This window comes from Canis lupus, chromosome 37 (genome assembly GCF_011100685.1).
Source record: "Canis lupus familiaris isolate Mischka breed German Shepherd chromosome 37, alternate assembly UU_Cfam_GSD_1.0, whole genome shotgun sequence".
In the NCBI taxonomy this organism is placed as follows: Eukaryota; Metazoa; Chordata; class Mammalia; order Carnivora; family Canidae; genus Canis; species Canis lupus.
This window is the reverse complement of record NC_049258.1, coordinates 16,421,612-16,446,539: the sequence shown is the minus strand read 5'-3', so window position 1 is coordinate 16,446,539 and position 24,928 is coordinate 16,421,612. Positions and strand designations below refer to the sequence as shown.

At 35.9% G+C, this 24,928-nt stretch overlaps 1 protein-coding gene across 5 annotated transcripts in view; it reads right to left on the bottom strand.

Annotated features, from left to right (window-relative positions):
• Nucleotides 1–24,928, bottom strand: part of PIKFYVE (phosphoinositide kinase, FYVE-type zinc finger containing) — an 83,315-nt gene that overhangs the window by 36,176 nt on the left and 22,211 nt on the right. For 3 of the 5 annotated variants that reach the window (XM_038585586.1, XM_038585585.1, XM_038585587.1), the window contains 11 exons: nt 18,578–18,716; nt 16,889–17,046; nt 15,533–15,644; nt 14,450–14,597; nt 13,755–13,922; nt 8,017–8,076; nt 6,346–6,475; nt 5,744–5,924; nt 4,821–4,895; nt 2,633–2,740; nt 87–227 (listed from right to left, as the gene is read on the bottom strand). In XM_038585586.1, the coding sequence (XP_038441514.1) occupies nt 87–227; nt 2,633–2,740; nt 4,821–4,895; nt 5,744–5,924; nt 6,346–6,475; nt 8,017–8,076; nt 13,755–13,922; nt 14,450–14,597; nt 15,533–15,644; nt 16,889–17,046; nt 18,578–18,716 (1,420 nt within the window). Of the gene's footprint in view, nt 1–86; nt 228–2,632; nt 2,741–4,820; nt 4,896–5,743; nt 5,925–6,345; nt 6,476–8,016; nt 8,077–13,743; nt 13,923–14,449; nt 14,598–15,532; nt 15,645–16,888; nt 17,047–18,577; nt 18,717–24,928 lie in introns of those variants that run through there. The other 2 variants (XM_038585588.1, XM_038585589.1) reach the window with 2 other exon arrangements.

The window sequence follows — 24,928 nt, the reverse complement described above, 5'->3', positions numbered from 1 at the left end:
CTGAATATCAACCATGCATGCATATAAATTTTAAAAACTGAGATTTTTAAAATATTATATAAAAATGAAAAAATAATGACACTCACTGATTTTACATTAATGACCAAAGTAATGCCATGTTCTAGTAACATGTCTTGGGCAATCCGAGATACTGTTTTTTCAACTAAAACCAATGTGGGTCGAACATCAACTATTCGCTGAACATAATTCTTCAAGAATTCCCTTTCCTGAGGAAAAAAAAAAAACATCAAAACTATTATACCTGGTACAATTCAAGATCTAGAGATATTAAAATATCAGGATAGTCTGATTAATAATATTAATCTAAGCCTAAATTCTCTTATCCACAAGTCCATAAGCGAGTTACTTCAAACACAACTAAGAGTATTATTCATAATTCTGAATTGCCAGTAAGTGAAAGAGAGTTTCAAGAGAAACTCCATTTTCTGTCTAATTTTGAAGGATTTTCAGTTCTTAATAATTTATAATATGAAAGCCAAAATCCAATCAGCTCTCAGAGGTTAAAAAAAATAAAAATAAAAAAACCTCACCTCATAACTCCCCAAATGAAAGCAATTTCTATTTTTTTAATTATAGATTCCCCCATTACATTCCAAAATTAACCGGGGTAGCTCTTCTTTGGGTATCTGAATAAAGAACTCTTGAAAGATGCTATTTTAGCTTCTTTCTTATTCCAATCTCCCAGCAGATCATATTCTACCCAGAAGAGCTATAGTTAAAGATCTAAAACACAACACTTAATACAATTGCTTTATTGCAATAGGGGCTTTACTGCAGTGGTCTGGAACCAAACCTGCAATCTCGCTGGGGGATGCCTGTATCTACCCAAATTTCTGCTCCTTCCTTGGTTATTCCACACTGAGTGGACAGAAAAAAAAAAGAGAGAGAGAGAGAGAGAGAGAGAAAACTCAAATCAGCTGATTCTATCAATTCAAACTAAAATCTTCTATAGGTGTTTTTTTTTTCTTCTATAGGTGTTAAAGGTAAAATAAAATATGGTTTAAAGCACAAACAAGACATTTTAGGTTATGTGAATTAAATTATATTTCTTAAATACATGTTTGCCCAGAGCATACTCCTATAACACAGACAGACTTTAGTCAGCTAACCTAATCGCAAGAATGGAGTTAAAATAGAATGGATACATTTAAGTATAACTATGGATTTCAGTTACCCAGTTCATCCAAAACCAGCAATTTTACACATTTTAACAAATGCAATCAGGATAAGCCTTACAACCAATGTACTTGTGATCTAATTTTATTAAAAGTCTTCTACTGACACCTTCGGTGAAATGAAGAAAACTCCCAGCATCAAAGAATCTGTGATTCTAAGAACAATAATTGCATTTTTCCCTATTTCAGTTCAACAATGAGAAGTCACAGTAAATCAGAGATAGTAGGGACAGCATGATCCAGTTAAAACTCGATTTTTACTTATACACAACTGAATTCCAAAGAGGAAGCAGCAGTGTTCATTAAGGAACAGAGCAGAGTTCCTTCCATAAACCACAATTAAGTTTCTTTCTTCTGTTGCTGTCAATGATTTCAGTACAAAAGTGACTGCTCCTAATGCTCTAGGGGAAAATGTGCCTATCACCTATGAATTTTCAAGTAATGCTTTTCCTAAATATTTCTGGAACTGAATATAAGTATTTCTACTATAATATGATAAACGCATTCCTGAAAACCTCCCATTTTGAACAAATGCAAATGAAAATTAATTGTCTTTATGGGAGAAAAGGAATTGGGGCAAAAAACTTTTTAAACTGATACAACTTCATATCTAGTACACTAACAAAAATAATAATCAATACTTCAAGAAAGAACTTGGAACAGCCCAGACAGGTAGCTCAGCACAGCTGGAGGCTGCGTCAAGGGAACTTTAAAATGTACAACAGCAACTGCAACAGTACAACTAGAAACGGAGCTCTGAGGAGTGGAGCCATTAAGAGCCATCCAGGCAGGGCTGAGGGTACGTCTGTCTGGGGGAGAGGGTCCTTCGAGCAGGACAGCACTTTTAATTTCTTAAAACAGAGCCAAAAAGGTTCCTGCCTGTGTAACAGCTGAGCTGAGGCCAATTCTTCTTTCCAGCTGAGGGTTATAATCCTATGAAGCTATTCTGGGTCCCCTTGGTTAGGAAAAACCACAGAAATCAACACAATTTCCATCTGATGCTATCCCCTTTTACCAACCATGTATAAAGTAACTGGTATTCCAGAAACATGTGTTTTAGTAGGACAAACTATATTAGAAACTACGTATTGCCACTGGGAATCTGATAAGTTAGAAAAATCCTTAAAGTAAATCAATAACCCAAGCGGACAGAGAGGCCAGAATTCAGATTTTTCACTTTTTCTTCCATATATTCCCCAAAAGTCTTATGTTCCCTTGAACAACTTTGAAACTCTAAAAGGAATGACGGAGGTTTTGGCAAGCTTCCAAAGCAATACATAAAAAACGTCTTTTATGATAAATTTTTTAAATGAAACAAAAGTGATCAAGTTTCTCTGCCTGCCAAACTTAATCAGCTAGAGTGAGTTTTAAGAGTGTGCAAACACTATGGTACACAAAGATACCTCCATATCATTGTTTCAGAAAGAAGTCCTTACCTGAAGCACAATAGGATCAATGCAAGTAAATTTAGTTTCTTCTCTGTAGAGATACTCAATGGAACACTTCAACAGAAGAATTTTGGGATTTTTAATACAAGAATTCATCTACAAAACATGAAATTTGTTAAAAGCTTTTAAAGTCTATACTTTATAGACTTTCTTTAATATCTTTAAATTCATACTTTTCATAATTCTTCCTAAATTATCCCCTTATATTCGTATTGAAATACTCTCATTTAGGTCTTTTAAGGTATTCTCTTACATACTTTTTCAAAACAAACTGCTCAGAGCAATGCAGACTTCCTCAAAAATTGGCTTTGTTTCACTGATTCTATTTTAACCTAATCCTCTACACTCTTAGAAGTTTTTTTCTCAATATTGCAAGAATAGATATCCAGCTCTGGGTATGGAGGACAGGGGCATAAAGACAAGATATTTCACAAACTCACAGAGATCAGCAACTTTGAAAGCATAATTTAACCTTTCTAAAATTGAAGGAGTAGGAAGGAGAAAAGAATTAAAACACCTCCTGAGTAGATTCCATGCAGTTACAAATTGGCTAGCCAAACTGGGTAACAAGAAGTCAAAAAAGAAAACCTTAAAGTGTATCCAGAAACACAGACTCAAACAATACACCGTAACCACACAACCAGCCACCAGCATGACAGCCCAGGCCCTGCAAAGGAGGTTTTGGAGTGACCATGCTTATATACTCCAAACTGGTAAATGGTCTTCAAACAGTACACTCATCAGTTGAGGAACTACATTCAGGGCTTTTTTTTTTTTTTTTTCTTTTTTTCTTAAGCAACTACAACTTAAAGATTCTCTCTAAATATGGTCAGTGGAACAAGACAGTCATTCATGCATATGTTTCTACCACTCCTATATACAAATTTCAATTCTGGAGATAAGCTCAACAAATTTATCTTAGTTCAACAGGTATCATTTAACTTGGCTTAAATTACTACTTTGATGGGTAATGTGCCTATTTTAATATGACTCTATGCAGAAATACTGACAATGGATCAAATCCAAGCAGTTTTATTTATCTATGGTCACTATTTTTGAATGGCTTCATGCCTTACAAAAAATGAATTAGTCTCTGTTTAGAGAAGAATGAAAAGAGGACTGCAGTTCACCCATCAAGTTGCCCAGACTAGAAATCCATCTGAGCTCTCGCTGTGACCAGATCAGTATCTCCAGAACTGGGGGGTCAGGGTATCTCTCTTTGAGGTGAGTTTCCGCAGTGATTGAGAAACACAGCAGGTTTGAAGCACTGCTACATCGATGGCTTTTCAAATTGTGAGGACCAAACCAATGGCTCTGGAAACACCTGCAGTGACTACTTTAAAACCAGCCCCACTTGACGGGATGAACACTGGGTGTTATGCTATATGTTGGCAAATCAAACTCCAATAAAAACATATACAAAAAGAAAAGAAAAGCAGCCCCACCTTTCCCTTAGCCCCACATTCCCAATCCCTCAGACTGAATGAGAATTTCTAGGGGTGGGCTTAGGATCTACATATTTAACGAGGTCCACAGGCGGCCCTGATATACCATGCACTTTGAGAATCAGTGACCTTCAGAATGAAGTTCACGACTCTTAATGGGATACAAAGCCTCTGGCTGCTTCCTCCAGCCTCATCCCCCTTCTCATCTTGCACCTTAGGATCTCAGAGATTCCTTAATCCACCAGTTTATCTCACATCATTCCTTCATGCTAGTGCTAAAAAGAGGCCTCAGGCCTGAAGACAAAGATAGAAGGTGAGAAGGATAACAGAACACCAGTGATTGTGCTGCAGCTCAGCCTTAGAAGAAAGAACAATGTTTTAAAATGCTAGCCCTCTGAAAGGACTCTAGTCTATTAGAGAAACTGTGTCTCCCTAAGATGTTGGAGGGTCAAGGGAGAAATGATACCAGTATCCTATCATTCTGTTGCTCTGGAAGCCTGACCCATCCTCCCTTCCTTCTTCTGTCTCATGAATTCTCATTGTCCAAATCCTAAACATAATCAGCTCTGGGAGACCTTTCCTGAACCTCCAAAATTTCACACCATAGCAGACACTGCTAATCACTCCTTGCTTTCTATTCTCCTTCTCTCCTGTGAGTAGGGCACCCCAACTTGTTGGTTTGGTACAGTGTCATTGTTTGCTGAACTTCACTGTTGAACAGATCACATTACCTTTTTATGTGCAATATTTTTGGTACAAACAAATCCATTGACAACCACAGAATCAAACTTCTTTCCACCTGGAATCTAATGAAACAAGAAAACAAAACTCAATGACATATTATTAGAATCCAGTCAGATGGATGCTATTATTTATTTCCATTTTTAACTTTAATTATATAATTAAATCAGAAGAGAAAGTTCCAGAATATAATTCTTCCTTTCAACAAATTATTAATGACATCTAGCATGACTGTCTATTTTCCCACCTCCTGCTCTCTATTATCTCATCTGGTACTCTAAAATACCCATATGACCGAACTGGCAACTAAAACCATTACGAAATCAACATCATAGGCAAAAAATACATATAAGACTCCACTACTATCTAAATAAGGCAGTTACCCACTGTTTTTCCTCAGAACAGTGACAGTAATCTGTGGGAAGAGGTCTTCTCACAGATGATGTGTCAAGAAAAAGGAAGCAGGGCAGCCCTGGTGGCGCAGTGGTTTAGCGCCGCCTGCAGCCCAGGGCGTGATCTAGAGACCCTGGATCGAGTCCCACATCAGGCTCTCTGCATGGAGCCTACTTCTCCCTCTGCCTGTGTCTCTGCCTCTCTCTCTCTCTCCCTCTCTCTCTCTCTGCATCTCTATGAATAAATAAATAAAATCTTTAAAAAAAAGAAAAAGGAAGCAAAAAAGGAAGAAACCAGATTTGTTTGGTTTCCCAGCTCCATGCCCAACTCACCCCTTCCATTCACTTCTCACTTCCTATAGGTGGCTTCTATGACCCCTAAGTGCACTGCTAATAAAGAGTAGAGAGAAAAACTTCCCCCTCCCTACTTAGAACCCGTTTTAGATTACCACTAAAAGACAAATTACTAGCAGGCCCACCCCATCAGTTCTAAGCGTTAGAAAAGCACTAGCAGAGCTCACTTTTTTAATATGGACAAACTGACGGATATCCATGTCGTCATCCCGGTTCTTGACATCAGGTCGGACTGTCTGAACCACCTGGCAGACCAGTGATACAATGATGTCCCTCCAAGACGGTGACAATGACTCATTATGGAGCAACTGTTGGAGCAGTGCCATCATGTGGTTATGATTAGCTGAACTACAAAAATGTCACAAGAAAGAAGTTTGCATAGTTAACCTTCTACTGTCAGAGATGGTAATTCTGAAGATGCATTACACAGCCTACAAAAAAACAAGCTTATGAATTATGCGCAAAGATGATATTTTCTTGAGCCAATCTTACTTTATCTGTACCTTAATGATTTTGCACATGAATGAAATCTGTATCTTCAATTAAGATAACCCCTTTAATTCAATGAAATTCTAACACATAAATTACAATTGGCACAGACAAATGCAGTTTAGGACTCTTGTTTTATAAGAAATTTCATCAGAACAGGCTTTATTTCCTAAGTAATCTTAGTATTTTTAATCTTAGGAGGAAGAACTACACATACGCCCATCACGTCATTGAAAATTATAAAAATGGAAAATTAACATCAAAAAGCTCACTGCCTTACAGCAACCTCTCCATGGCTTGTTTCTCTCCATTCTCCTCCCTCAGCAGCTCCAGGTTGTTATGATGCCAGCCCAAAGGTGTGAAAGGCAGCTCTTTGGATTTCTCCTCAACTCGACGATTAAATAAGGATTCTAAATATAAAATAAGAAATTGTACCTCACTGTTATGTTTAATGCCATGTACTTAATAGACTGAGAAAGTGCCAATTTATCTTTTTAAGTTTTTTTAACTTGGCCAATTCAAACTGCTGGTGTAAAAAAGCAAGGACATGTGTAAATATACAAAAAAATTAAGTGTAAGTTAGATCATCAATATTCACAACAGCCAAAATCAGAGGCAGAACAATGAAAAGCAAATTTACATTAAAGTAACTAGAACTCTCAAGCCAATAATTATAAATATGGCTTTTGAAAAACAAAAGGGATTTTTACAGTCCTTTCATTTCACTGGAGACATTAAAAAAGGGGCGGGGGAATGCCTTTCCCTGTAAAATCACAAACTAAAAGCTGCATTCAACAGAACTCTGAATGCCAGCAGAAGAACATATGATAGTGTGGGTGCTGAACTTTAAAGAGAAAAGCTCAGCTCTCACATATCTGAACGAATATAGGCCAGTGTAGACAATATATTCAGACAATTTTTTATAGTGTTTCTTTCTTGATATTAGAACAAAGGCCTTTTTTTTAAGCACAGCTTTTACAAAAGTGAACTGTAAAATTATTAAAACACGATAAATAATTTACGTAAAATCTTTTTCAAAAAGAATGAACATGGATTTAGACAAAAAGTAGATTGTATTAAAAGTTTTGCAAAAAGGATGCTCACTATACAATCACTGAAAAATGTGATTGAATAAACGGAAAGAGGTGGGAAATGCTTACAAAAATTCTCTAATCCTTCCCCCTCTTAAAGCAAACCAACCAACCAAAAGACTTTCAAGCTGTCTAGCATTACAAAGTAAAACATGTGTCCACAGTATGTGAGGTACAAAAACCGTACATTTTAATTATGTAAACAGCTGGCCTATAAACTTCTAGTTGAACCAGATGTTCAGTGGTGAATTCAGCAATACTGCTAAATTATGAGAACTTATCTAAGGTCTGAGCTGTGGAGTGTTACGATCTAATTACGTCTTTACCCCACAGTAGGATAAGTAGGGAAGGTATAAGAGAAGGCTGTCTTCTTCTATACTGCCTTTCGTCCCCAAGAAATTGATCAGCAGAGTCAGTTCTTTATCTCTTCTCCCCATGTCTCTTCCCAATTCCACAGGACAAGCAGCATCCTCAAATGGATGAGACTGAGGATGAAATCTCCCTGGGGGCTTTTTGACAAGTTTGAGAATCCTTGATGATATGTGTATCAACACTTAATATTATATTCATGATTCGGAAAGCATAAACTATGCCTTTAAAAGAATAAAATTCAAATTCTATTTAAAAGCTTTTAAACAACTTCTTTTCAGATCAGATGTCTTCTCTCAAACCTAGTCCAAGTTTATATTTTTAATTCCCAACATTCTCAGAGTTACCATGCATATTAAAACCTGTGCTGCCATAGCACTAAAGTAATATTTATTTTCAGTACGTACTCTGTGCCAATCAATGTGCTAGGACCCAAGTACATCCTCACAAATTAGACCCACTATCCCATGTACAGCTTTTGATAAAATTACCTTTGATGAAGGCGTCACTTATTGAGAGTTGTTGTCCTCCATTGTCAGAAATCAAATATTCTGCATACCAGGGAGAGAGCAGAGGAGGAAGAAAAGGAGACTTATGACTATAACACGCCGCGTAATTATACAGAGAACACACCTACACACAAAGTATTACTCATACTAAACCCAACTCTGCCCCACCAATTCAAGAAAGCTTTAGGCTAAAATGTATCTTTATCCTTATTCCACACACTTCTTGCTACATTTAAGAGACTTGAATAATAACTCAACAGAACCTTGAAGCAGTAATGCCAGATAATCTTTAACAGATTGCTTTTCCCTTTATAAGGCTGAGCCAGTTTATGAAAATTGAAATCTTCAGTAATTTAGGTATGACAAGCCTAAAAAGTTACACTATTTTTTCTCATGTATAACTGTATGATTTCACAAATAATCACTCTATGTACAAAAGAGTTCATAGACAGAGAAGACACTCAAAACAATAAAAGGTTCTGTTTTTGTTTTTGTTTTTCAAATTCTAGGCTACGTGTTACAAAGCATAAATAATACAAAAGTGACATTGGCAAGGAATGAGTTAAATCATCAGGGTTTAAGAGCTTTCAAATTCGGGTTTCAGTTTTTCAAAATTCTAACTGAACACTGGCAAATAGTTGCCATAACTGAACACTTGTAGTGTTCTTTTAGAACTTTAGAATATGATTTTTCTTACAAGTGAAACTTATTCTTTACTTCCCCATGAACTTTTTTTTGCGTCCGTGACCAAGCATAGCTCAGTAAAGTTCTTTCTACTATGCAAACTAAACCACAGTGTATTTTAAGCCTTTCAAAATAAAGGTTCTCCACAAAATTCTTTCCAAGTAGACTTCACTTATAGCAAATGAGCTTCAGAAGCTGCTATGTTTATAAGCCAATATGCTCATTCTTTCAACAAGAAAGCAGAGAAAAAGTTTTACATTGAAAATTCAAAGTGTACCATGCCGAATACAATAAATTAAGTATGTGGACAAATAAAAACATTATATACTTTATTTCTACACCTCCGACACAGAAATAAGCAATGCCAACCTGTTTGTTCAACTAATATATTGGCTTTCAAGCTTTACTTTTCATACTAAAGATTAAGTATATATATGTATATACGTATATATGAGATGATGATTTTCAAACATACAGAAAATACTGTATACCCTTCACCTAGATTCAACAATTGTTAACAATCAGCATCTGATTCCTATCTACATGTATGTATTTTTCCCTAACCATATGAAGCTATACACATCATAACACTTGACCACCAATACTTTAGTATACATTTCTTAAAAATAAGGGCATTCTTCTCTATAGCCAAAATATCATTTACATACTTAAGAAAATTGACGTCTTTTAAAAAAAAATTGACAGTGTTTTAATATGAAATTAAGGCACATTCTCCAAATTTATCTGTCCCCAAAATGCTTTAATAAATTTTTTGCCTCAAACCTGGATCTAGTAAGGTTCATATGCTACATTTCCTTCATTCTCTTTTAGTCCAAAGAAAACCCCCAACCTTTTTACTTTGTCATGATATTGAATTTTGAAAGAACTCAGGGCACATGTCCTGTGGAATGTCCCATATTCTACACTTGACCAGACTGTTTCCTCATGGTGCTGTTTAACTTGCTTCTATAGATTTTCCTATAAATGGGAAGTTAGATCTAGAGGCTCATAGAAGCTATGATTTTCACTTCTCTAGGTTCAATTCACTAACTTGTCAAGACTGGTTCAGAATCTGGCTTGCAACACATAACAAAGTATATTTTAACTGTACAACTCCCCAAGCTTTACCAATAGTGAAAAACTAAACAAGCAAGATCGCACTGTTCCAGCTTTACAAGTTTATGAAAATGAGAGGTTTGCTTACATAAGATAAAAAAATACCAGGTATTTTTTAAGTACAGATATGTCAATTTTAGAAATCCAAATTTCCTCAGCCTTGGAAGATAATGAATTATTCCTAAGAAAATATTTAACAAATATCCTTTAACTTCAATGAAAAAATAAAAATCACCCATTCCCATTTATATTTTAAGAGGATGGAAAAACGGAGACAGACGAGTGTATTATTCTTTCACCTTACTACACTTCACTGTGACGATCTTTACTTTCTGGTAATTGGTGTTAATCTTAACTACAAAGCAAAAAATAAAAATAAAAAATATAAAAAATAAAAAATTATTGTACTCAACTTCACAAAAATAGAAAAAGAACAATTCTTGTTAGTATGCTAAAAACTAACAGGATGGAACTGTGAAAGCCAGAAACTTTTATTAAAGGATTTAAAAGTCCTCAAATTTTAGACTCCTAGTTGCACATGACCTTAATAATTACCCCCTTTCTGATGTTGGAATGTTCTCCATTATATCCTTACTGAATAGGCTAAAGGATTCCTTACATTTCTTATAATTCTTTTAAAATTCTAGATCTAGATTTCTCATTTCAGATTCAGAGTTAAAAGGAAACTTAGAAGTCACCAAGTCTACTTAACCTTTTATCCAATGTAGGCATCAGTCCTCAATGACTCTGAAAGGTGGACATTCAGATACCACCTGAACACCTCCAGGACACAGCAGCAAAAGCTCACTCCTGCTAACTCCTGAACCTAGCTTTTCCTTCAGCCATACACTAAATAAACAATTTCTCTCAGGCAACATCAGATCAACTATCAAGAACAGTTTTCTCCAGAGTACTAATAGTAAACTTTGTAAGCCTAATTACTTTCTTTTATATTTAAATGTGTTAAGTTTCATCCTATTGGTCTCAGTCTACTGCTTAAGAAAATAAAGATCTTTAGATTCCATTCTGCTATCCAACATGTTATTCTTTCCATACTTGAATGATTTGTGAATCTGGAAAACATTAAAAGTACTGACCAAAAACTTGCTGAGCTACATGGAATAAAGACAGCCCTATAGCATAACCTGTGAGCATCCCTCTCCTTTTGCTATCAGGTTACTCTTTCAATATTTGGCACAATCATTATACAAAGTACAAATCCATGTGTTCTATTAATAGTGACATTACTAAGTTCTTACAACTGCCAAACACACTAATCTCTTTAATGTGTGCTTTTTATATAGAGACTCATAGAGACTCCAGAACGTGTGCTTTTAAAAGGTAAATATAACTACTGCCTGTAACTCCCCCTTTAACATATTTCAAATGTGAAACTGTCCTCTGTCCACAAGGTTACTGAGATCGTTAAATGTCTTATAAACATAAAAGACAACAGTATCTACCACAGTCTTCTGAGCTAACAATCTCACACCACCATAAAAGAAGGAAATGAGATTGTTGTTTATTTTAGTTAACCAACACTGGTGCCCAGGCACCAACCAACCCCTTTTCTAAATAATACAGTACATCCTCTTCATTAATTTTTTCTACAATATTGTCAACTTCCAACGTCAAATCAAAAACTTATTTTTTTTACAAAATTTTAATGCCTCTGTCACTAGAATCATCTGAACCTCCTTTTCTCCCTAATTCTTCAAAGATAACAAACCCTGGCCCCATGATCACAGCTCTAAATTCTTTTAATAACCTGATATATATTTTGCCTGAACCTGGCAAAAGACTTATTTGAAATAACCAGGCATTCTCTATCTTCATTATCTTGGACTTGACTTTCCTTTTAACCATATGTGTTTTTTCCTGATAAAATTATCATGATGGGGGCGAGGGGGAGAAGCTTCAATTAATATTGTATCAACTTCCCCATAGTAGTGTCCTTTCTTTGTATCACAATTTTCAAAATCTTTTCGGAGACATCACTGGCATTTACTCCATCCACCAGTGCAATCTGGACCCACATCTGTCATTTCTATTACAAAAGCATCACCCAGTATGCTCCAGGGGAACCACAGTTCATCTCATCCAAGTGTCATGTCTACTCCACTGTCCTTTCATACTCACTCAAAAGTTTTCCACCATGTTTACGATTTATTTTGAGAATTCCCACAAAGATATGTATCTTACTCATGTTTAATGCTAGTCAAGTCTCCTCTTTTACCACATCCTCTCTAAATTTCTAGTTTTTAATAAAATATACCTTTTTATTACTATAACTTGCTATTGTTTCAATTTCTTATTTAAATTCCATTTAGTTAACATATAGTACAATATTAATTTCAGCAGAATTTAGTGATTCATCACTTACATATAAACTTCAATGCTCATCACAAGTGCCTTCCCTAATACCCATCACCCATTAGCCCATCCCCCTGCCCACCTTCCCTCCATCAACCTTCAGATTGTTCTCTATAGATAGGTAAGTCTATTTTATGGTTTGCCCCTCTTCTTTTTTCCCCCTATTACTGTAACCCTTAAAGCTTTCTTACCACATCTTGAAGATAATGGTTAATACTGACAATCATCAGAAATTAGTCACAGAATTTGTTTCCAATTATTTTAACATAGATGTTTAGATTCAAAAGCTTCTCTTTCCTGACCATATTTTTAGATGCAAAAATAGTAAGTAGCAAGGAATTAGACAGCATTTCCAATCTAAGGAAACAAACCAACTTTAGAGAGCTAAATGTTAAAAATTCAAGTTCCAGGTGAAATCATGGAATAAGTTGTTTCATCTTTATAATGATATTTTAGTAGTTACTACAACATAATGAAATCTCGCAATTACTTATGTAGGTATTTATTTATTTATTTATTTACTTTTACATAATACCTCTTTAGGGCTAAAATTGAATTTGGCTTTTAATTATATCCAATGAAGTGAATCTCGACACATCCGTTTTTTAAAAATATTTCATTTTTTATGTACTACTAGATTAGATTTTAGCAATGATTTATTTTTCCTTTTATACCGAATGTCTTTTGAATATGGCCATTATTATTTTTGAGTCAGCAGAATAAACCCTCAAATAAGACAACTATATAACAGCTATAACAAATTCACTTTGTATTACTCAGAAAGACTTTTTTTTATAAATATGGCATATACATCATCACAAGCTCTTTTTTTGTTGTTGAGGTGGACACAAGAATGATATTTTATTGACAAAGGAAAACAACTACTGTGTGGCCTAGGAGTACACGTGAGAGTACGATCAACATGATCCTTCCCTGCAGACAAACATCCGTGAGAAGCTTCATCATGGTTAGAAACCATGGAAAAAATACAATGATATCAGGACAGAAATTTGAATCTTCCATCTGTTCTTTCCATAAGAAGCACATTAAATTATAGTAGAAAGAGGTTTTGGACCGTGTATTTTCCCAATACAGTTTAAGCACCTGAGAAGATTTAGTGAAATACTATGTTACTGGTTAATAGCAGAAGCAAATAGGCTTTAAAATGTTAAAGAAAGAGAAATGAATAGAGCAGAACATCCATGTTATAAATGCAAAGAAATGCCACCTTGGAAGTTGCACATTATGCCAAGGGAAGAGCAGTGGTAGTAGTTCCTGATAAAGAGGTCATTTTTTTTAAAGATTTGTACAAGTAAAGCTTTAAATTGGGTGTGGTGGTACTGAGGGAGAAAACGAGAAATCCAAGGAATCAACCAAAAAAAGTCTGCGGAGGAGGTGTGGGGAAGCTGAGAAAGGGTGGAACAGAACCCAACACCCAAGCCCCTCCGCCACATGGGACAGAGGAAGCCAGGAGGACAGGCTGCCTGAGATCCTGGGGCCCAGCTCTCCAGCCTGTTGCTGGATTCCAGACGGGAACTACCTCCTACCTTTTTGGTCAGCAGGGTGAGGGGGCACATGTGGGTACTTGGAGGGCTTCTTGATATGGAAGTTCACGTTGTCCAGCTCCACGTTCAGGCTGATGGAAGCGGCTGAGTCACTGTCCACTGTGGACTGGAAACTGCTGACTGATGTGCGCTTGCTAGGACTGGCAGAGTCTTTTAGTGTCGGGGGGAAAGAGATATAGGGAGAGGAGGCGGGTAAAAATGGGTTTCACCAGGGTATCGGAGGAAAGGAGAAAAATGTTCTTTTAATATACAAGCCCAATGTGCAATACCAAAATGGATACAGTATTTTCATGTACTTCTGTGGAGACTTCATAGAATTTGGACACATTAAATAGGAGTTTTTAAGATGGAGAAATATATTGGAGGTTCTGCAGAGAGAGAGTCTGGTATCATAGTGAAGAGGTGAGAAAGTTGTCTGCTGCGATATTAGCTCAGAGTTATTTTTAAGCTGCTGCAAACTAGAGACTATGGCAAAATCTGAAAACGCCAGTAGCCTAACAAGTTGGTTTCTTAAGAAAATACTGTATCTAGAACAAGGATGGCTATCGGATGTTTACATTTAGATGGTGCTATACAACTTAAAACAGAACTGTTTCAACTAAAACAAAACACCCATATCATCACATATACACAGTAATGAGTCATAAAAACTAAAATGTTAGAAAGTTTACACTCACTCGTCAAATTATCGTCACCTTCTTCAGCTATCTGTTCTGTGTCACTGTCATCAAACTTTATGTCTTTAAACCAGGATGGCTCAGAGTGTCCTTCCACGGAGTTCACTGAGTCACTGTCTGGAGAAGGGGTCTCAGAAAATTCTGTACTCTGGAAAGATCCAAGTAATTCAACTTCAATGGCAACCGGGTGAGTCTGTCACACTACAAAAAACTCCAGCCCAATACTTCTACAACGCTAACCACTAAATAAATTTACATAAAAATAAGCAAATTAATAGAGATTAAGTTGTAAGCCAGCATTAATGCTGACAATTCCACTCTGAAAATCATTAAGTGTCATTCATCAGTAGGTTTAGGCAGCTTATTCTGAGCAAAACATAATATATGGATTTTACAGTGTTTCATCCTTTTCAGTCCTGAGAATGAACCTGGTTTAGAATTTATTCTAATCCTCTGCCAAAGCTACGACATATTCTGGAAAACAACTATTAAAATTTTAACACCACCACACCAGTCTTTTTGGTCATTTGTCTTTTCTAACCTTCGAGTTTCCAATTTTAGTTCACAAAGGTATTCCTAAACACTGTATCAAATTAACATAAACCAAAAGTGAAAGCTTATCTTTTAAAAAAAAAAAAAAGTTCTATTTTAAATAATTTCCACTTCCCTAATTAAAGTAAAAAGATAAATACATATCCCTTGTTCTACCCCTGCTATACAATTTAAAACCGCTAATGTATCAAAATCTACCACCTTGGTGATACTAAATTTTTTCCATCATTTTGTTATGCATACTCTCTCCTGGTCCTGAAAACACGGACACAGTGAAACTGAAAACCATTAAAGGTAAATGACAAGCAACTATAACCCCATGAGGCCAAGCAACTGAAAAGTGTCCAGTTCCAATAGGTTTTTCATCACTCCTACCTACCAAGTAAAAAATGTTTTTAACTTTCAAACAACAGGGAAAACGTGTTAGGAAAATGTATCTCTGGCTAATTCAACTACTCTTTATTCCCACCGATGAAGAAAGACTTCATATAAGCCACCCATACTCTCGGGAGCGGTGACGTGGAAAAGTACCTGCAGTGGTCTGTACAGCGCGTACTCATCTCTGAAAAGCTGGTCATGATGACTGACACAATCCAGCCAACGTCCATCAACCATCGCTTGTCCGATTGCTATAGCTTGTGCCCTGAATTAAGACCAATGAAAATAAAGACTTAAAAGTCAGAGTAATTTCCCAGGTACAAGATGAGAGAGAAACTGAATTTTTTTCCGTTCTATTTACAGCTGGAATTACAAATGGTCCGTGAATAGGTACTGGGCAAAACAAGCAAGACTTGAAGCTAAATTTAAAGATTTTCCCAGATACAGAGTCAAAGAGAACCTGCTGGTAAGGCAGTCCTACCAAAACTGAATTTGACTTACGACACACACGTATCAAGTGCTGAATGCAGCATACCCCTGTCCTCACTAGAGTAAAACAAAATGGTGACACTAGCATGGTTCCTGCCCTCAAGGAGCTTACTATCTCAGTAAGAAGACAATACCAAATATTACAAAAATATTTATATATGCATGTGCATATACATAAAACTTAATACATGTATATAACAGACTGTGTGTATATATACATATATATATATATATATATACACTTAAACATATAAACATGAAATAGATACTTTACACATTGAACTTATAAGGCACTTCACAATTTATAAAACACTTTAGCCCATATTATTTCATTTTCATTCTCACAGCTTCTTCACAGGACCATATATTCTCCTCACATTGGATTTGAGAGTTCCAAGGCTCAAAGAGATTAAATAACTTCAGTAAAAGCATAAAACTAAAAAGAAATAGCCAAAACTAGACCCCAGGGCTTCACTGCTAAAGCTTTTACTCTCTCTTTTTACATACTCATTTCTTCCAGGAAAGGAGTAGCTAATCTAATCAATAGAATAACTCAGAGACATGCTGCCTTGAAAGGCAATAGGACCTGTCTGTCTCTTTCTCATAAATGATTCCTGAGGCGAGTTAGGACACTCCAAGTGTAACTTATGAACTCAATTTCATTGGACAGGTTGCAATGTCCAGATTAGGAACCTGTAGCCGGAGAATCCACTGTGGTCTTAATATCTAGGTACATTCCCCAATCCTGCTTAATCGGAGAACTTTGTGTTGGGGAACTACTACACACTTATGCTTTTAATAAGTAAGGTAAACTGTGACCCCATTTGCTCCTTGCATCTATTCACTACTGGTTAAAACCCAGAAGGGAGGAGGGGTGAGTCATTAGCACCCAAGCACCAATGCAGGAAACAAACAGCATCCCATTTACAAAATTTGCTCCCCTTATATCTGTAACATTATGGCCTCATTAAAAATAAAGTAATTAATAATATTGAAAAATGTTTCTTACAATCACATTACCTTGTGGCAATGTGTCCATTTCGGATTAACCAGTTAACTAATTCTTTTCCCACAATGCAGTTGGGATGTGTTCTCAGCCAGTAACGGTGATCCTGAAATTCCATTCCACTACTGTGATGGCAGATTTTCTTCCACAGGTCCTTTAACTGAACGCTGTCCTGAAATCACATTATAAGCAAATAATTACTCTTGAGAAAGATGCTATATACCTTTGCAGCTTCTTTCCTGTGATTTTTAAATGCATAAAAGGAAATTCAATTCAGATTTGTCAGAGCCAACTCACACCATTTAATAGAAAGGACATGTCCATGGGGAACAGCTTGAACTTAGCTCATCTAATCCCAAATGTAACTTTTTCTCTTAAAAACCAACTATCCCAGGGCACCTCGGTGGCTTGGCTGGTTGGGTGGTTGCCTTCAGCTCAGGTTATGATCTCAGGGTCCTGGGATCAAGCCCCATGTCAGGCTCCCAAAGGGAGCCTGCTCCACCCTCTGCCCCCACCCCCACCCACTGCTTATTCTTGTTCTCTCTCTCAAATAAATAAATAAACAAACAAACAAATAAATAAATAAATAAATAAATAAATAAAATCTTTAAGAAAAAAAAAGATCCCAAATAATTTTTTCACTCAATGGCATATATGATCAGTCTCCTAGTTATTGAAATACAAAATTGCAATACAAAATTGCAAAATCTCCTCCTCTTTGGAAACAGGGCAAGAGAAAGGGCAGAACAGTCAATCACACCAATTGATTTCTTGTAGCCTTCACTCCAGCAGCTTCTCACTCCTCTCACCTGTAACCAACTGCCAGGCGAATCTTCCTAAAGAAAGGCCTTCAGTGAATCACTCCCTGCTCAAAAAAACTTCCAACATTGCTCAGCACCTATGGGTTCAAATCTAAACTTGTAAAGGCTGAAATCACCATGTTCCACCAGGTAACCCCAAGTAACTTCCATTCTCACTGCTCATACACGCCAACTTAATCACTCTCCCAACATCTCCTAACTAATAAATCCTACTTTGGTCCATTGAATATGTCATGCATATTTTCACCTCTATACCTTGTCATACCTTTAAATAAGATTTGTTTTCCTCACTGCCTGCCCAAATCCATCTTCCAGGTCCAAGCCAAGCTTTCAGTTTAAAGCCTTTCCTGATGCCCTCACCACTAATGATCTATTTCCTATTAATAAAGTATTACTTTTTTACTATTAAGGATATGCCCATCAGCCTTATTTCTACCTTTTAAATTTTAAGCTTGAGGAAAGAAGCCATTTTCCATCTCTTTGGAGTCACTTTCAGGATTAAACACAGTATTTTACAAAAGATAAATTCAATAAAAACTGATTATTATCTCATATAAACATACAGTAGTAAAGGTATACAAAGCATTCCATGTGCGTGTTTCAAAATTTAAAAGCACTCTGGGACCTAAAAGTTCAGCTCTCTTACTATGTAAGCACCTGAATTCTTATCTTACCAGATGAAAAAGATGAAGAAAATATTAATGCATTATAAGAGCATGGAATGCTTGACCACTTTCTTAGGTGGTCCTAATAAAAACTTAAGCTAATTATTTCCTTTATTAATTTATATGCTAACTAGCTATTTGTAGGTTTCTTAAAAAGAAAAATCAGTGAGATACATAATCTTTATGCTCAAAAATAGCAAAGATACTGGACCAGTACCAGAAGAATTTTGCGTTCATCCTCAGTGGTCTCTGTCCTAACATATGTTCGGTTAGCCTGGGGACTGACAGATGTCTCATAAGAAGATACCATGGGAGAACCAGATCGATCCAGTGACAGGTTAGTAATGCTGGCTGATCTGGAAATAAAAACAAAAAGTGAAAACACAGTTGTAAACTCTTCATTAATAAAATTATAGCAAAAATTCATTTTTAAATTAATGCTTATTACTCGCCAACATTAAGGGTACTTTTAAATGTAGTTATGATGGTTATATGTATGATATCACCATTGGGAGAAATTAAAAGAGTATCCAGAAATTCTCGATACTAAATTGTCCAACTTCTTTGTTAGTCTAAAACTATTTCAGAATAAGTGTAAAGCAAAGTCGCTATGGAAAAAGATAGGAACGCAATGATATAGTTAATTGATCATTAATATTTCAAAGGAAAAAGACACAAACTCTTCTTGTTAAAATGCTGAAGGCTAGTGTTTTTTTTTTAACTGACAAATATGAAGAATCATAGACTAAATGCAGAAATAGTCTTGCAGATCAGGAACAGGAAACTATGGCCCACAGGCCAAATAGTTTTTGCATAACCAATGAACTAAGAATGTCTTTAGATGAACATCTGTAATGTTCTAACAAGAAAAAACATTAACTTTGAACCCCAATTAAGCAAATGAAAAAATAATTCCTTTCTTAAAACTGCATTGTTGTCCTCAATTATATTTTGAATTTGATCAATAAAAGAATGAGTGAAAATGTGTTTCCTCTCGTTATATTATCACTTATATAATATCCTCAATTTTGCCTCTTGGCAAAGTTACCAGATAAATGGTAAGTGGAATGTCTATAGCATCAAGCAAGCTTTTATTTATTAAAAAATTGTAGCTAGAAATTTTAGTTAGCTTCTAGTTAGAAAAAAAATGAAACCAAATTTTAGCTTCCAAATAAAGGATAAAAAGGCAGAAGTATCTACAATGAGTTAGACACCAAACACATTTAATTCTCACAGCATACTATGGAATAGGTACTACTAAATCCATTCTACAGATAAAGAAGTCAAGAATCAGAGATTAAGTAATTTGTCTAAGGTAACTCAACTAATAATAACAAGGCTGACAATCAAAACCAGGTGTCAAATGAAAAACTATGCTCTCCCCAGCATGAAGATAAAGATACTTTTAAAATAATTTGGGGGCACTTAGATAGCTAAGTCGGTTGAGCGTCCAACTCTTGGTTTGGACTTGCTACAGGATCCACACTCTATAGGTAGTATATTTGAGGATTCACTCTCACTCCCTCCCCTCCCCAAATAAGTAAATCTTTAAAAAAAAAAAAAAAATGTAAGAAATTATTCACAGGTTTCTAACAAGTTTATAAAAAGTTATTCTTAACAGCTTATGAGAAACCATTGATATCAAATAAACAAGATTTTTCAAATAAACATTTATTTCTTGGCACAATTCTTTTAGTGAAATGTCACCACTAGATGTCTTATTCCATTAATTAAAATGTCTTTTCCAATGAACGTTATTATCCATGTGTTCTGCTTCTCTAACATTCTAACTATCCCTGCACATATTCTGCTACAGAAGTAACAAGAACAAAAGAAAATTAGTCAAATATACTGTCAAATAATAAGTAGCCTAACTGTAAGAATGCTGGCTGAAGTTTTATTTAGAGATAGTACTAAATTATATCTTTCCCAAAGATTTACATCAATCTTAGCATTAATTCAAATCGCATGGAATTCCACTGTAAATTAGCACAGCTACTTCTCCATTTGTATACTGCCAACAGAAATACTGCAATTCATCCCATCTTTTTAAAAACTGCCCTAACTGGGCAGCCCCGGTGGTGCAGTGGTTTAGTGCCGCCTGCAGCTCAGGGCGTGATCCTGGAGACCCTGGATCAAGTCCCACATCAGGCTCTCTACATGGAGCCTGCTTCTCCCTCTGCCTCTCTCTCGCTCTCTCTCTCTCTCTCTGCATCTCTATGAATAAAAAATAAATTAAAAAAAAACTGCCCTAACTCCACACTCCCTTGCTGCAGTCCCCCCTTCACTACAGCACAACTCCCATCTCCAACCCTTCTTCTATCTTGGGAATCCAAACTGGTGCAGCCGCTTTGGAAGACAAGTTTGGCTATTTCTTATGAAACTAATCATACTCTTTAACAAGTAGTCCAACAATCATACTCCTTGGTATTGATCCAGATGAACTGAAAACATGACCACATGAAAGCCTGCACACAAATGTTTACTGTAGCCTTATTCATCTTGTCAAAACTTGGAAATAACCAAGATATTTTTCAGCAGGTAAGTGGATAAACTGTGCTATATCCAGATAATGGATGCTGAACTGTGTTATCGAGCGATGAGAAGATATGAAGAAAAGTTAAATGAATATTACTAAGTGAAGGAAACCAATGTGAAAGGGCTACATACTGGATGAGGCTAACTATATGACATTCTAGATTAGGAAAAACTATGGAGACCATAAAAAGATCAGTGGTTGCCGTGGGTTGAGGAGGAGGGAGAAATGAAAAAAGGAGAATACAGAGAATTTCCTTTTTAAAGATTTTATTTATTTGTTTGTTTGTTTGTTTGTAAGAGAACACGAGTGGGGAGAGGGGTAAGCAGACTTCACACTGAGGAGAGATCCCACACCCTGAGCTCACGACCTGACCCGAAATCAAGAGTCAGACGCTTAACCTACTGAGCCGCAGAAGCTTCAGAGCACAGAGAATTTTGTTCTGTTTATTTTCTTTAAATTCAACTAAGTAACATATAATGTGTTACTGGTTTCAGAGGCAGAGGTCAGTGATTCATCAGGTCTCATATATACCAAGTGCTCCTTACATCACCTCATTACATTCCCTCCTTAATGTGCATCACCCAATTACCCCATCCCCTACCCTCCTCCCTCCCAGCAACCCTCAGTTTGTTTCCTATGATTAAGGGTCTCTTATGGTTTATACTTCTGATTTCATCTTGTTTTACTTTTTCTTCTCTTTCCCTATGATCCTATTTTGTTTCTTAAATTCTACATGAGAAAAGTAGTAATCCGAAGGGACCCCTGCACGCCAGTGTTTATAGCAGCAGTGACCATAATAGCCAAACTATGAAAAAAGCCCAGATGTCCACTGACAGATGAATGGATAAAGAGCATGTGGTATACAAATATATATATATACAAAAACAAATATGTATACACATACATATACATACACTAAATTTCATTTTGACTAAAAATGAAATCTAGCCATTTGCAATGACATGGGTGGAATTAGAAGATATTATGCTAAGAGAAATAAGTCAATCAGAAAGACAATCATATATTCTCATGTGGAGAGAATTTTTTTCATCCATGTTCGTCAGGAATATTGGTCTGTAATTCTCATTTTTGGTGAGGTGATTGTCTGGTTTGGGATTAAGGTAATGCTGGTCACACAGAATGAGTTCGGAAGTTTTTTCATTTCAATTTTTGAAACAGCTTCAGACGAATAAGTATTAATTCTTCTTTAAATGTTTGGTAAAATTCCCCTGGAAGCCATCTGGCCCTGGACTCTTGTTTGTTGGGAGGTTTTTGATAACTGCTTCAATTTCCTTGCTGGTTATGGGTCTATTCAGATTTTCTATTTCTTCTTGTTTCATTTTTGGTAGTTTGTATGTCTCCAGGAATGCATCCATTTCTTCCAGATTGTCTAATCTGTTGGCATCTAGTTGCGCATATGTTCTTGTAATTGTATTTCTTCAGTGTTGGTTGTGGTCTCTCTTTCAGTCATGATTTTATTTATTTGGGTCCTTTCTCTTTTCTTCTTGATAAGTCTAGCCAGGGGTTTATTGATGTTATTCTTTCAAAGAACATGCTCTTATTTTCGTTGATCTGTTCGACTGTTCTTCTGGCATCTATTTCATTTATTTCTGCTCTAGTCTTTATTATTTCGCTTCTCCTGCTGGGGGTAGCCTTTATTTGCCGTTCTTTCTCCAGCTCTTTTAAGTGTAAGGTTAGGTTGTGTATTTAAGACCTTTCTCGTTTCTTGAGAAAGACTTGTATTGCTGTATACTTCCCTCTTAGGACCACTTTTGCTCCACCCCAAAGTTTTTGAAGAGTTGTGCTTTCATTTTCATTCGTTTCCATGAATTTTTTAAATTATTCTTTAATTTCCTGGTTGATCCATTCATTTTTTAGTAGGATGCTCTTTAACCTCCATGTATTTGGATTCTTTCCAAATTTTCTCTTGTGATTGAGTTCCAGTTTCAAAGCATTGTAGTCTGAAAATATACAGTGAATGATCCCAATCTTTTGGTACTGATTGACATATGACTTATAATCCAGTTTGTGGTCTCTTGTGGAGAATGTTCTATGTGTACTCGAGAAGAATGTGTATTATGTTGTTTTAGGGTGGAATGTTCTGAATATATTTGCAAAGTCCATCTGGTCCAGAGTGTCATTCAAAGAACTTGTTTCCTTGTTGATCTTCTGCTTAGAAGATCTGTTCATTGCAGTGAGTGGGGTATTAAAAGTCCCCTACTGTTATTCTCAATGTGTCTCTTTAATTTTGTTATTAATTGGCTTATGTAACTGGCTGCTCCCATGTTAGGGGCATAAATATGTACAACTGTTAGATCTTCTTGCTGGATAGACCCTTTAATTATGATATAGTATCCTTCCTCATGTCTTATTACAGTCTGGTTTAAAATCTACTTTGTATGATACAAGGATCACAACCTCAGCTTTCTTCTGATGTCCATTAGCATGATAAATGGTTTTCCACCCCCTCACTTTCAGTCTGGTTGTGTCAGGTCTAAAATGATGTCCTGCAGACAGCATATCAATGGGTCTTGCTTTTTTATCCAATCTGATAACCTGTGTCTTTTGATTAAGGGCATTCAGCCCATTTACATTCAGGGTAACTACTAAAAGACATAAATTTAGTGCCATTGTATTACCTATAGTCACTGTTTCTGTATATTGTCCCTATTCCTTTCTGGTCTACATTACTTTTGGGCTTTCTCTTCGCTTAGAGGATCCCTTTTAATATTTCTTGTATTATTATTAGGGTTGTTTTAGTGATCACAAATTCTTTTAGTTTCTATTTGTCCTGGAAACTTTTTATCTCTCCTCCTGTTCTGAATGAGATCGTAGCTGTATAAAGTATTCTTTGCTCTATATTTTTCTCACTTAGCACCCTGAATATATCATGCCAGTCCTTTTGGCCTGCCAGGTTTCTGTGACTAGATCTGCTGCCAGTCTAACGTTTCTACCATTTTACATTACAGACCTCTTGTACCCAGCTGCTTTCAGGATTTTCTTTTTGTCTCTGAAATTTGTAAGTTTCACCATGATATGTCAGGGTGTTGACCTATTTTTATTGATTTTGAGCTGGGATCTGTGCCTCCTGGACTTGGATGTCTATTTCTTTCCCCAGATTAGAGAAATTCTCTGATTTAATTTGCTCTGATATACCTTCTGCACACCCCCCTTTCCTCTTCTTCTGGGATCCCAATTATTCTAATTATTGTTTTGCTTTATAGTATCACTTCTCTCTCAAATCTTTCCCTGGTGATCCAGTACTTGTTTATCTCTCTTCTTCTCAGCTTTATTCTCTATCATTTTGTCTTCTAGGTCACTAATTCTCTCTTCTACCTCATTTATCTTAGCAATTAGAGCCTCCATTTTTTATTGCATCTCATTAATAGCCTTTTTTATTTCAACTTCATTAAATTTTAGTTTTTATTTCCCCAGAAAGGGATTCTCTGGAGTCTTCTATGCTTTTCTCAAGACCCACAAGCATCTTTATAATCATTCTGAACTCTAATTCCAACATCTTACTTATATCCATACTGATTAGGTCCCCAGGCCTCTTGTTCTTTTTTTTGAAGTAAGTTTCTCCATCTTGTCATTCTATCCAGAGAAGAGTTGACGAGGAATCAAAATACTAAAATGGCAGCAAAGACCCCAAAGAAATACACACTAAATAAAAAAGACTCAAAAACAAAAACACAGAGAGAGAAAATATAATCAAATAGGTGACAGAATGGAGCAGTACACTGGATCCTGTGTGTATTTTGGTCCATTTGTTAGAAAACAAAATCCCAAAACTATAACCAAAGAAAAACTCATATGTGCCAAAAAAAAAAAAAAAAAATTAAGTACAAATTAAAGATAGAATGTAACTATAAAAATGAAAATTAAAAGACAGGGAAAAAGAAAAAAAAGAAGAAGGAATATAAACAGAAAGGTAAACAGAACAGAGCAATACACTATATGCTGAATGTATTTTTGTTGGTTTGAAGAAACTACACCTCAAAATTTTAAGGAAAGAAAAATATATATATA